This window comes from Myotis brandtii, unplaced genomic scaffold, assembly GCF_000412655.1.
Source record: "Myotis brandtii unplaced genomic scaffold, ASM41265v1 scaffold499, whole genome shotgun sequence".
NCBI lineage: Eukaryota > Metazoa > Chordata > Mammalia > Chiroptera > Vespertilionidae > Myotis > Myotis brandtii.
The window spans coordinates 218234-232949 of NW_005369027.1; the positions used below are offsets into that span (position 1 = coordinate 218234).

General features: G+C 34.8%; 1 protein-coding gene across 1 annotated transcript in view; it reads right to left on the bottom strand.

Annotated features, from left to right (window-relative positions):
* The window catches only part of CTNNA3 (catenin (cadherin-associated protein), alpha 3), a 1348181-nt gene that overhangs the window by 109811 nt on the left and 1223654 nt on the right, over window positions 1-14716 (bottom strand). The window contains exon 15 of the mRNA XM_005876777.2: window positions 3726-3907. Within this exon, the coding sequence (XP_005876839.1) occupies window positions 3726-3907 (182 nt within the window). The remainder of the gene's footprint in view (window positions 1-3725; window positions 3908-14716) is intronic.

The following is a 14716-nucleotide window of genomic DNA, read 5'->3' on the forward strand; positions in this document are numbered from 1 at the left end:
GTTCACAATGAAAATTAATTAAACCCTGACAGTAACTGCAAATGTCAAAATACAAATTTCCTCCAGTGACCATTTTTTAACCATTTGGGTAAAAGGAAAAAAAAAAGAAAGAAACTGTTCAATATTTATTCTTCTCTTGGCTGTGTGAGCTAAGCCATTTAAACGGCCATTGTTGTTAACACATTCTATTAGAATATAAATATTTCACTTCTAAAAAGTAAAACAAGCTATTTGCAAAGAGATTTCATATTTAAGGAACAAAGGGATGTGACTCAGAGAACACAGGGATTTTTATGCATCCCGGCAATGCTTTCGAAAGGCTTTTATTCTGAAGCCTCGCTGAATAGAGACAAGGTGAGCTTCTACCCCTCCCTTTACTCATTTTCTCATCCATCACTCAGAACTGTATCTTAGAAAAGAAAGGTGGGGCGACAAGATTTCTTAAATTCAAGCCCATGTCCAGTGAAGGTATGCAAAAGGCGAGGGCAAACAAAAGTACCCCCAGCAAGTCTTAAATCCTTCAGCCTGATTTCTAGAAAATACCAGGCACTAAAGAAAAGAACTGCTGAGTTTCAGTGTGATAAGGTGACATGGATTATGTGACTGTGTGAATGGCCCTTCGCCAAGACAAAATCATGTTTAAGACACTAACTTCTGACTTTTCTGCCCTAGAATGAATGCAGACGGTGGTAGCGACAGAGAGGCCTTACACTATTTGTAATTGTGCACAAACAACCACAGTAAAACCTGTGCCAGGCTGCCATTTAGGCTCAGGGGCGTACTACATGGTCAAGGGGCATAAGCCTGGGCTTGGAAATGGCTACAACTTTACAGAAGTAATTTTTCCAGCCCTGGATACAGTACTTCTTAGAAATGTGTCAAGTTTCTATTAGCCAGAATTTCCAAAGTCCATTTAATTATGTGGGTCTCCCAACTGTGGCTACAGCCCGCTGGGTTGAATCTCTGTCATTCTTCCAGACTCTCATTCCTAGAATTCTTTGGTTTCCAACATGTCACCAGCATGACCACAATTGTTGAATAGTTCCCTACTTCTTATTTCTTAAAAAATCCGTCCATTTTCTAAGTTTTTTTTTTTAATCTATCACTTCCTTCATGCCTCTCTTAACTTCTTCCTGTATTTATATAAGTTTCTATGCCCCCCTTCCGTCCCCCACTCTGAGTCATACCAACCTCCTGGCCTCCACCTTTGTGGGTTTTCTCATGTATATCATCTCATTCCACAATCCAATTTCCATAACTCAATTACAATCTAATATAAACTTCACTTGCTCATATTTTTGTTCTCTGCTTCCTCTGCCCCCCACTGATACGCCCTCTCTTCTGAAATCCTAATGTGCTTACAGCTATAAGTATACAGTGCATTACATAACGATTGTTGTCATTTCTAATGTATCTGTTTTCCCCTTGGGGAAAGTACTGGGTCTTCTTTGTTTAGCAGTAAGGTAAAGACTTCTAATACAATGAGTAGGTACCCAGATTCTGAGGTTGGAACAACTCCAAATGGAAGTCATTTCATTTGTGTGCCCTTGAACAATTTATCTGACCTCTATGACTCTCCCTTTTTTTAACAATAAAATCTCAATTACAATGTATCTGTTTTCCCCTTGGGGAAAGTACTGGGTCTTCTTTGTTTAGCAGTAAGGTAAAGACTTCTAATACAATGAGTAGGTACCCAGATTCTGAGGTTGGAACAACTCCAAATGGAAGTCATTTCATTTGTGTGCCCTTGAACAATTTATCTGACCTCTATGACTCTCCCTTTTTTTAACAATAAAATGGACAATACAATAATCAATCAAAACATCCTGAAAATAAAATGAGAAAACATAAATTCATCGTAGTGTAGAGCATAGTAAGCTTTCATCAAACTTTACCATGTTAAGCCTGTTATTAATAATAAAATAGCCCAGCCAGTGTGTCACAATGGTTGAGAGCCAACCCATGAGCCAGGAGGTCACAGTTTAATTCCTGGTCAGGGCACATGCCTGGGTTGCGGGCTCAATCCCCAGTAGGGGAGTGCAGGAGGCAGCCAATGGATGATTGTCTCTCATCATTGATGTTTCTCTATCCCTCTCTTCCTCCTCTAAAACAGTAGTTTTCAACCTGTGGGTCACGACCCCTTTGGCAGTCGAACGACCCTTTCACAGGGGTCACCTAAGACCATCCTGCATATCAGATATTTACATTATGATTCATAACAGTAGCAACATTACAATTATGAAGTAGCAACGAAAATAATTTTATGGTTGGGTCACAACATGAGGAACTGTATTTAAAGGGCCAGAAGTTTGAGAACCACTACTCTAAAATTAATAAAAATATATTAAAAATAATAATGAAATAGCAGTTCAATAAAATGAGAAAAAAAATAGAGCATTCAGTGACACTTTAGAAAAGATAATTTACTATTTATTTTTTCTTTTTTTTAAATTTATAGCTATTTAAAATCTATATGAGGGACAGAGAGTGTACTACAGTGGTTGACTACTTGTTGATAAATACTGCAGGGCCAGCTATAACCCTATTCTCACAAGGCCCATTACAAACAAGGTAAAATACCTGTACTGATATAAAACAGCTAAGTTTAATCCTCAGGATAACATTGTAGTGTCTGAGAAAACTCTTGAAAAGAATTGGGAATAAAGAAGAAGTAAATAAAAAATTTCATTCATTTTAAAATAATTAAAAAATTATCACAATTTATATGAACTTAAATTAAACTGAATCAGGATTTAGTTCAAGTACAAAAGATTATCAGGGTCCAAAATTCAATTTTGCTTCTCTGCCTTTACTGCTATTTGAACATGCAACGTTCCTATTCTGTGGATGCCTTTGGCAGTGACACCTATAGATTGTGAGAATGTTGGGCGGTTTAACTTTGCAAAACATGAAATGTGTCTATTTTCCAGTAAGATATCACTCTGTGGGGTTGTGAATCCTCTTCTAACACCCTGGTTACAGCTTATGACACCCTCGATGTCACTGAGCCTCCTTTCCAAAGTCATCTGTTTCCATAAAAAACATAAATTCCTTTGGGAGGGGGGAAGATGCAGAGCAAGGAAAACTTTACTGAAATCTGTGTCCTCACCACCTGCTGGTGGCGTATCTGTACCCTTCCACCATCCTAACCTCATTTCCCTTCTTTCCCAGTCTGAACCCAGTTATTTATATATATATATTCTAGTTTCAATTTTCTTATCCCCTTGAATTCTGCTGCAAATCTATTTTTATCACATACACACAATCTATAATGCTTTATGTATATCATTGTTATTGTACTCAACTATATCTAGTTGCTGTTTCTGTAGCAACAGGTTTCACTCATTTTGATTATACATAACTCAATATAATTAAAATTATGTAGCTATGGAAATCAGCCATTCAGATAGCTTTGAGAGAGATCATAATTTGATTTACCAATTTCTTTGTAAAAGTAATATGCTTATATGATACATAGAGAAGATTCCTAAGGTAAGAGAGTATAAAGTGGATTCTAAAATTATTCATTGACAGTTTATAAGAAAATGCCATGTTTACCAACATCTCTAGAATGACACTCCTACAACTTTCTAATTGTATATTATTTGATTTTCCCCTACCACTTGTATTTTAGCACCTGACACTCAAAAAACCTTGAGGTTTTACTAATGCGACAGATATTTCAAACCATTATAAGTACTGCACATCATTTCCCACATAATTACCTGGTGAAGTCTGTCATCTCCATCATGATCATACACATCTTCTTGGCCAGAACAATAATATCATTGCTTGTATCATCCCATATTTCAATCTCAGCATCCAGCTTACTCTTTACTTTCTTGAAATCAGCAACTTGCTCAGCAATCTTTTCCTTCTCTGCCTCAGGCAGTTGAGTCATCTTAGCCTAAAACATATGATAATTAGATTTGTAATTATTTCATTATGTCAAAAAGGATTTTAGGAAGAACTGGTCATTAAAGAGTGTTCATTAAATTTGTTCATTTAAAAACAGACATGTCATACATACTTTTTTGGCTCAGAATTCTTCTTTAAAATTTTAATTTATTGGAGAGAGAGAGAGAGAGAGAGAGAAAGAGAAGAGGAGAGAGAGAAGAGAGAGAGAGAGAGAGAGAAGAGAGAAGAGAGAAGAGAGAAGAGAGAAGAGAGAAGAGAGAAGAGAGAAGAGAGAAAAGAGAAACATCAATTTGTCTTTCCACTTATTTATGCATTCATGCATTTCACTGGTTGATTCTTCTTTGTCACCTGACCAGGAATCGAACCAGCAACCCTGGCCTATCAGGATGATACTCTAACCAACTGAGCTACCAGGCCAGGATGGCATACTTTTCTTTTTGAAAGTCATAGGATCAAAACTTTCTAGGTTTAATTTTTTATACAAAAAATATATTGAATTCTAATTTTTTGCTCTAGAACTACAATGTTAAATTTGAGAATAACAATGTATAATTATGTGTCTGACATTTTTAAATATATTCCTTAATATAAAAGTCAAACTTCTCAAATATCTAACATTAAAAAATTAAACTAATACCAACTTATGTAATGCATTGCATAGTTGAAAACCATATAGCCCTGGCCAGGGGGCTCAATTGATGCATCATCTCATACACTAAGCGGTTGCTGGTTCGATTCCCATTCAGGGCACATACCCAGGTTGCAGGTTCAATCTCTGGTTGGGGCACATATGGGAGGCAACCAATTGATGTTTTTCTCTTACATCAATGTTTCTCTGATCTCTCTCTCTCTCTGTCTCTCTTTCTCTCTCTTCATCCTTCAAAAAGTAGAAATATAACAAAATTTATCTTGAAATGAGATTATGTCTATGTATGTATATATAGTCATATTCTTACATAAATACTGACTATATATTGGTAAACAGTTAACAATATACATTTATAAATAATATGTATATTAAAAAGCATATATATATGTATATATATATATATAAATCATAAGAATGTATGTATATTTTGTGCACATAAGCACATTCAGGTTTATATTTAGATACAAATTATTTTGGAAGAATAGTAAAATGTTATCAGCAGGGTTTACTAGTATTAATAAAGCCCTCCCTAATTAACATTCTGATTGTTGAGATGCTATTCTCTCATGCACAGTACACTTAATGTGTTGGCATAGAATCAATTATTTGGATATGTTGTATATTGAACAGTATGCAACTTGCGTCATCCACTTGCGATTTAAAATGTGGGATAGGTAGAAAACCATCTGCGTCCCTAAACTACCATATGCACAACCTTAGCACCTGAGACCTATAACTTTTTGTTAAGCTAATAAAAACTTGAAGGAAAAGTAATTTGATAATATCAGTATCAGAAAATTCCATATGGCAATCTATGCAATGAAATTTTCAAAAAATAATCCATAAATATTATAATAGTAGAATGAGTCCATAGGTATGAGAGGTAAGTGGAATTTATTTATTGATTATTCATACAGAATATGTGATGTCTACTATGGCTATTGATTTCCAGATGCTAGTCTATGGGACACCTACATATGGGGAAATAAGAAGAGATCATTTCAAAAGGGCTTTGAAATATTCTGGATACCAGGTTCAGAATACTGAACACTTTATTGAATCAATACTGCACAGGGCAAAAAAAAATGCTTCAATATATGAATGAAGAATTTACAAGAATGGTCCATGAAAAATCCAACCAAAAATACAATTAAAAAACTAATATAAAATATCTGACATTTATTCTCTATTCATTATAAATCTAACTCAGGGTCTAAAATAACTCTAAATTTACTATAGTTATTTATAAAGGGTATCTATCCAATCTCAGGATTAATTATCCATGCTTAAATTTTAACCTATTAAAGAAAATAAACTACAAGGCTTTCTGATTAAAAGTTGCTTTTAAATTCCTTAGTATACTGAGTATTTCCTATTCAGTAAGAGAATTATCAAAATATATTTACCTACGTAGCACTTAAAATTTGCTTTTGTTTCATTTTTATTTTATTTGAAGAATTAAACTATGAGACTAGGTTTTTAATGAGGCTCTGCCTTAGGATCCAAAAATAGTTCATAGTTTCCTTCCTTGGGAAATGGGGCCTATGAGATATGTTACAAGAAGAGCAACTTTTCCTGCTACTGGCATATGGCAGGGTATGCAAATGAAGACACAACTCACGTATGTTTGAAATTAACAGCATGCAAGCACATTAAGTAAATTATAAGCTATCAATACATTAAACTAGCTCGACGATAGAAATGAATTTTCTCCATCTTGACCACAGATAATGACCACTGTCATTATCTCCATTTTCATAAATGTTTTTAAACTTTGAAATAATAATAGCTGTAGGTAGATTCTACTGGGGCCTCTTTTTTATAGTCTTTACCTCAGAGATAATAAATGCATGACCCTGGATCTAATAAATAATTTTGAAGTGCACACCAGTATATCATGAACAATTATTCACTATCCTCATAATAAAGTTAAAACTATTTAAGAAGTGATCTAAGTGTATTTCTAGTTCTATTCCTTGGAATGCCACTGATTTCCAATGTGACCTTGAAGAAGTCACTTACCCATCTTCTCTGAGTTTCCCTAGACACAAAAATAACAATAGTGTCAGCTGCCACCCACCAGCCATGCAGGGAACAGTTTCAATTATTGGGTAACATTGACACTGACCTTGTCGTGAACAGGAATGTCATCAATTGCACTAGATTTCCTTAATAACATCTCAATTTACATGGTGGACTACAACTGGCAGAGGTTTACTTTTGACAAGATAAGGGCCAAAAGTTGGGCAATAGTTTACAAAATTAAAAGTTCTAGTAAATTCTGACTCTTTCTCACAGAAGGAACAACAATAAAGCATTAAGTTAATGACTGACACCTTTACTGAAGTGTTTAGTGCTTCTATGAATGATTTGTTGTATGCTATCAATCAATTTCAATAATTATGAAAATTTAAAAATAGCACTTAGGAGAATATTTATAATTTAGGAATTGAGGGTGAAAGTTCCTTATTGGGCTATTTTATGTAGGATGAGCAAAGAAACTGATGTACAAAGGCTTAGATCAATCAGGTAAGTGGACTATCCAATGTTATGACTGCTTGACTATATATCTCAGTTCCTGCTCAAATCTAAAAGTAGAACTCTGACTTAAACATCTATCAAAGGTTTTTGAATTACTGCCATTTAAAGGAGATTATATTGTATGTCAATTGATTTTTGGTGTATTTTGCCAAAGACAATGAAAACAGATAATGTTTATATATATGCCAACCACTCTTCTATGCAATTTACATCTATTTAAACTTTAATCTTCATAGCAACTCTGTGAGGTAAGGATATTATTATCCTAAATTTATAGATTATGAAACTGAGTCTCCAAAGGTTAAGTTATCTTTTCAAGAGTATAGTGTTAGTATACACTGTGCTCATGGATCAGAAGAATTAATATTGTTAAAATGTCCATATTACCCAAAGCAATCTTCAGATTCAATGCAATCCCTATCAAAATACCAACTGAACTTTTCATAGATCCAGAACCAATATCCTAAACTTATATGAACTCAAACAGTCAAAGCAATCTTAAGAAGAACAAAGCTGGAGTTATTAAACTCACAGACTTCAAACTATACTACAGAACTATAGTAATGCAGTGTGGTACTGGCCAAAACAAAAACAAACACAGAAATAAAACAATAACAAAAAACCGGATGTATGTATCAATGGAAGAGAATAGAGGCCAGAAACAAAACCCAGGCTTATATGGTCAATTAATCTATGACAAAGGAGTCAAGAATATACAATGGAGAAAAGAGAGTCTCTTCAATAAACAGTGTTAGGAACATTGGCAGATACATGCAAAAATAAATAAATAAAACCACTTTCTTACATTATATACATAAATAAACTCATAATGGATTAAAGACTTAAATTTAAGACATGAAACCATAAAACTCCAAGAAGAAAACATTGGCAGTAATTACTTAACATCAGTCTTAACAATATTGTCATGGATATGGCTCTGCAGGCAAGGGCAACAAAAGGAAAAATAAACTAAAGGGATTTCATCAAACTAAAAGCTTTCGCACAGTGAAAAATCATCAACAAAAGAAAAGGGCAACCTACTAAATGGGAGATGATATTTGCAAATGATATATCCAATAAGGAGTCAATATCCAAAATATATACAGGACTTACACAATTCAATATTAAAAGCATACACAAAAACTAAAAATAAAATACAAACATACACAAACAATCCAATTTAAAATTGGGCAAATGGTCTGAATAGACATTTTTCTGAAGAAGATATACACAGATAGCCAAGAGACTCATGAATAGATGCTCAACACTGCTAATCATTATGGAAATGCAAATCAAATCCAGACTGAGATAATATCACTTCAAACCTGCCAGAATGGCTATTATAAAAAGACAACAAATATCAAGTGTTAGCAAGGATGTGGAGAAAAGGGAACGCTTGGGCACTGTTGGTGAAATTACAAATTGGTGCAGCCACTATAGAAAAGAGTATGGAGGTTTCTCAAATAATTAAAAACAGAACTACCATATGATCCAGCAATTGCACCTCTGAAATCAAAAATACTAATTCATAGAGATATATGCATCCCTGTGTTCACTGCAGAATTATTTACAACAGCTGAGATATAAAAATAACATAACTGTTCATCGATAGATCAATGGAACACACACACACACACACACACACACACACACACACACACACACTGGAATCACTAGAATATTACTTAGCCATAAAAATAATGAAATCTTGCCATTTGCAACAACTTTGATGGGCCTAGAGGATATTATGTTAAGTAAGTCAGAGAAAGACAAATATATTATTTCATTTACATGTGGAATATTAAAAACTATAATTAAAACAAAACAAAAACATACTCATAGGTAGAGAGAACACACTATTGGTTGGCAGGGGTATTGGGGAAAAAAAGGTATAGGGGATTAAGAGTTACAAAATTCCAGTTTTAAAATAAATCAATCATGAGGATGTAATGTACAACATAGAGAATATAGTCAATAATATCATAACTTTGTATGGTGACAGATGGTTACTAGACATATTGCGGTGATCATTTTGTTAGTTATCTATACCTTGCCAAATCACTAAACTTTAAAACTAAAATTAATATAGATTATACGTCAACTAAACCTTAATAATAAAAAAGATTATAGTATTGGTAAATGGCAGAGCAGGATGCAAACCCAGAAACTTTGGTCTAGAGTTTTGATCTATCACTATGCCAAGAAACATGAGCAAATTTTTCACAGTCTATACCAAAATATGCACCAAGCTTTATATATCACCCTAGAGGCCCGGTGCACAGATTTGTGCACTGGTGGAGTCCCTCAGCCTGGTCTGCGGGGATCGGGCCAAAAACGGCTCTCCGACATCTCCTGAGGGGTCCTGGATTGCAAGAGGGTGCAGGCCAGGCCAAGGGACCCCACCGGTGCACTATCGGGGCCGGGGAGGGACCACGGAGGGCTTCAGAGCATGTCCAGCCTGTCTCACACAGTCCCAATTGGCTGGACCCCAGCCCCAAGCTAACCTACCTGTCAGAGTGTCTGCGCCCTGGTGGTCAGTACGTGTCATAGCAACTGGTCGAACAGTCAAACGAGCAGTCGGACACTTATCATATTAGGCTTTTATTATATAGGATGAGTAAAATCATATGATTCTTGAACTTAGTGAATGGTACAAGGGGTTGAGTATATGGTGACAGAAGATTAGACTTTGGGTGATGGGCACACAATGCCATACACAGATGATGCAGCACAGAATTCTACACTTGAAACCTATATAATTTTATTAACAAATGTCACCCAATAAGATTAATAAACAATATTCACCTAGCTATTTCACGGAGCTTAGGCAGAGACCAAGTAAAATATTTTGAGTAAATACATTTCACAAGCAATAAACCAACATAAAAATATAAGGTCCTCATAATCATTTAATTATCAGAAGCTCTGGAATCCAAATTGCTTATTTTTCACATAAGAAATCTGAGTGCCAGGAAGAGAAATGAATTGAAAAATATTGTCCTGGTGGTTAGTGGTAGATTTAGTATTCAAATCCATGTGTTACTATAGTAGCTCTCTCTCCCCACAAAATTCTTGTGCTTTACCTTAGCTGTAACTTTTTCATGGAAGTTTAATTAAGCAATCATATAAGTTATAAGTTATACTCATCCATAAACCTGGATGAAACACACAGAAATAGAATTTTATTAATAAGTAAGCCACAATCACAATTTTTAAACATATATATTAGGAAATTCCTAATCAATTAATATTATTCATCTAGGTGGGTAGCTAAAACTCAACATTCAAAATCAAATGCATGGTGTATGCATATCGAATGAATATTTCTAAAAGGAGAATTCTTGTTCTTAACCTTGTGTGCTAACTGAATTTAATAGCAGCTTTTATGTGTGTTTTTAATAAGCCCAGATGCATTTGGGAAATAATGTGTTTTTAATATGTCAAAAATATAAATAGTAGGACATTTTGCCAGAGTTTAGAAAATCTGAAGTGCTGCTGGCAGAAATTCAACTTATTTAAAATTTTGAGAACAAATTCATGAAAAAGGTTTGTGCACTGATATTGTAAGCATACTAAACTGCCATTTCAGAAAACAGTGTGGAGTGTCCTCAAAAAGTGAAAAATGGAACTGCCATTTGACCCAGTGATCCAACTTCTAGGAATATATCCCAAGAAGCTTGAAATACCCATCAGAAAGAAAAAAATATATGTACCCTGATGTTTATAGCAGTGTTATTTACAATAGCTAAGATCTGGAAACAGCTCAAGTGCCCATCAGTAAATGAGTGGATAAAAAAAAATGTGGTACATTTACACAATGGAATACTAAGCAGCTGTAAAAAATATCTCTTACCCTTTACGAAAGCATGGAGGGACCTGCAGAGTATTATGTTAAGTGAAATAGCCAGTCAGAGAAAGACAAGTATCACATGATCTTACTCATATGTGAAATCTAATGACCAAAATAAACTGATACACAAAATAGATCCAGAGACACAGAAGCATGGAACAGATTGTGTAATCTCAGAGGGAAGCAGGGGAGGGTGGGTGGGTAGGAAGAGTTCAACCAAAGAACTTGTACGCATGAATGCATAAACCATGGACACAGACAATAGGGTGGTGAAGGCCTGGGGCAGGGGCGGGGGCAGGCTACAAGAGGTCAATGGAGGGACAAAAGAATGACACATGTAATACTTTCAACAATAAAGATTTAAAAAAAAAAACACAACCTGATATAAGTATCCCTATACTTTTGAAGATGTATGCCTAGCATGACATATATTTCCTGTAATATATATTTTAGCTATATGGTTAACACCAATCCTTTAAAATATTCCCTCTGGTTTCTTTCTCACCAAAACAAGTAGTTTATTATATATTGTCTTTCAAAATAGACTATCTCAAAAGAGAACATATTTTAACAAGCTTATATGCATATTTTAATCTAAATAGTCAGATATATGTACATTTTTAATTTAAATGTTGCAAAGTTTTAGACTAATTTAAATTTAATTCCATCATGTTTTCTTTAGATAATTATTACAGGCTATTGAAATACTTTCGTCTTTTGGTCCTGCCAAGGCTGCAAAGATAGAAATCTTCGTGTTTTTAAAGTAGCTACACATAAAGGAAAATTCAATAAATAAATATTATAAAGGCTGTAGGAATCTCAAACAAGCTCTAGAAGCCGATTCATTTTTATTCACAAGAGTGCCTTTAGGATTTGACTCAGAGCCTAGTAACTTTTACTTTGCTCACAATTTAAGTAAGTTTGGTTACCTGAATTCCATGTCCCACTTTATAGCAAATTGAAGTAGACAGGAGGTGTGCTAGTCAGACCCCAAGGAAGAAAAAGAAATTCTATCAAAAAGGAGACAGCTCAGGTAATCAGGGGCCTTTCAGTTTATGAGTAAGCTTGCCTGCTCATGTCAGGACACCTCCATTCTATTATGGTATTACAGCATAGTGCAATTATGTTTGGTCATAATACTGACAACGGTCACCTCAACATCATCACCCAGCATTGACTAATTATCTACAGATACTGGAGTATTATGGCACCATTCCTGCTTTCAAGGGACATTTTAGAAAACCTTTTCTATACTCTTCAAAAGTATCAAGGTCATGAAAGACAAGAGAAGGTAACGGTCATAGTCTACAGTGGACTAGAACATTGTCACAATTAAATATAATGCTGATTCCTGGCTTTCATCCTAAAATAATAAAGAATGTTAGTGCAAACACTGATGAAGTCCATAGTTTAGTTAGTAGGTAGTAGTATAATACCAATATTCATTTCTTAGTTTTTTAAAAAATTATTTTTTAAAATTTAATTGTAGTTGGAATATAACCTTATATTAGTTTCAGATGTACAACATAGTGATTCAAAATTTTTAGACCTTACAATGTGATCCCCCACTAATTCTAATAATCATCTGTCACTGTGCTAACTTATCACAATATTATTGACTATATTCCCCTTTTCCTTTTTACTCATTCCCGCCCCCATTCCCTCTGATAAATATTCCTTTGGTCTCTGTTTCTATGAGACTGTTTTTGTTTGGTTTGGTTTGGTTTTAAATTCCACATATAAGTGAAACCTTATGGCAGTTGTCTTTCTATACCTGGCTAATTTCACTAATTCTAGAAGGCATTGTATAATACCCTCTAGATCCACTGTTGCCAATGGTAAGGGTTCATTTTTTTCTTGCTATGTAATACTCCATTGTACTAGTATTTATATGCAATTTCTACTCCATCTATTGATGGGCACCTAGGTTGCTTCCATATCTTGGCTATTGTAAATAATGCTGCAACGAACACAGTCTTTTCAACAAGTAGTTCTGGGAAAACTGGACAGATAACATTAAAAAAAATTATATACAAAAACAAACTCAAATGGTTTAAAGACTTAAATGTAAGGCCTGAAAGCATAAAACTCTTAGAAAGAAAGATAGCAGGTAAACTATCTGACATTGGTCTGTGTAATATCTTTGGATATGCTCTGTTGAGAGAGGGAAATAAAACCAAAATAAACAAATGGGACTACATCAAACTAAAAAGCTTCTGCACAATGAAGGAAAGCTTCAACAAAACAAAAAGGCAACCCACTGAATAAAAGGATATATTTGTAAATGATAGATCCAATAAGGGATCAGTATCCAAAATATATAAGAAATTTATAGAACTCAAAAAAACAACAAAAAAGCCCTAACCGGTTTGGCTCAGTGGATAGAGCGTCGGCCTGCGGACTGAAGGGTCCCAGGTTCAATTCCAGTCAAGGGCATGTACCTTGGCTGCGGGCACATCCCCAGTGGGGGGTGTGCAGGAGGCAGCTGATCGATGTTTCTCTCTCATCGATGTTTCTAACTCTCTATCACTCTCCCTTCCTCTCTGTAAAAAATCAATAAAATATATTAAAAAAATAAACAATCTGATAAAAAATGGGCAGAGGATATAAAAAGACATTTCTCAGATTTAACAAGTAGACCTTAATTTTTCAAGATGTCAGCATTAGGAGAAACGGAGTGAAGGGTTTATGGGAACTCTGTGCTAAAATTGCAACTTTTATATAATTCTAAAAATATTTCAAAATGAAAGATACACATCCTAAGTATCAAACTTACTTCAGCAATCACACAATGATTTATTTCTTAGTGGTCACCTTTCTTTTAGTCCCACCTCTTACTTTGCCCCTTTCCCTCATGGGGTTTTTCCTACAATATACTGTGTATTTTTTAAGCAAATTGTTTAAGTATTGGCTCATATGCATTCAACCATCAGAGCCTCATCTTCCATCTCGGTGCAACTTATTTTCCTGAAGACAGAGTCATCTTCTTAAAAGAAAGTCTGAAATGATTAAAATACCATTTTCTCCTTGTTAGAGATCTTTTTAGTGAGGAAGTAAATAAGAGTGAGGGCAAAAATAAGGAAATCATTATCCTAAGATTATAGATACCCACCAAAGTGAATATGAATTTCCACTTATAAACTGAGAAGCTATGAAGTCTAGCTGCTTTGGGATAACATTCTTTTTTTTTTAATATTTCCACCCAAGGATATATTCACTGATTTTTAGAGAGAGGGAGGGGAGAAAGAAACATCAATGTGAGGAACATTGATTGGGGTGGTCAAACCCACACCTAGTTATGTGCCCTGACTGGGGATCGAACCTGCAAACCTTTGGTGCACAGGATGACACTCCAACCAACTGAGCCACCCGGCCAGAGTCATAACATCCTTTCTTAAGCCTTTGCCATGTCTTAAAGCTGGAATAATGACAAGCAACTTTTGATTTAGGATATTTAAATGGGTTTTTATACCACAATAAAATAAGATGTCCAGATTGTTCTTGCTAAGAGGAACTCCATAAGAATAAGGCACCTAGACAAAGCATCCTGTGCTACATTTCCCTAGATTTATTTCCTCCCCTTTGAGTATGTTTTCCTAATTAGCACTGCCTCTATAAGCTTGGTTTCACTTCAGGATCAGAAGGCCTTTACTTTCCTACTTATCATCTTGTTGCGTGGACAAATAAAATATTTTTTAACTACCTATGGGCAACTAACATGAGAATGAGAGTGTGTGTGTGTGTGTGTGTGTGTATAT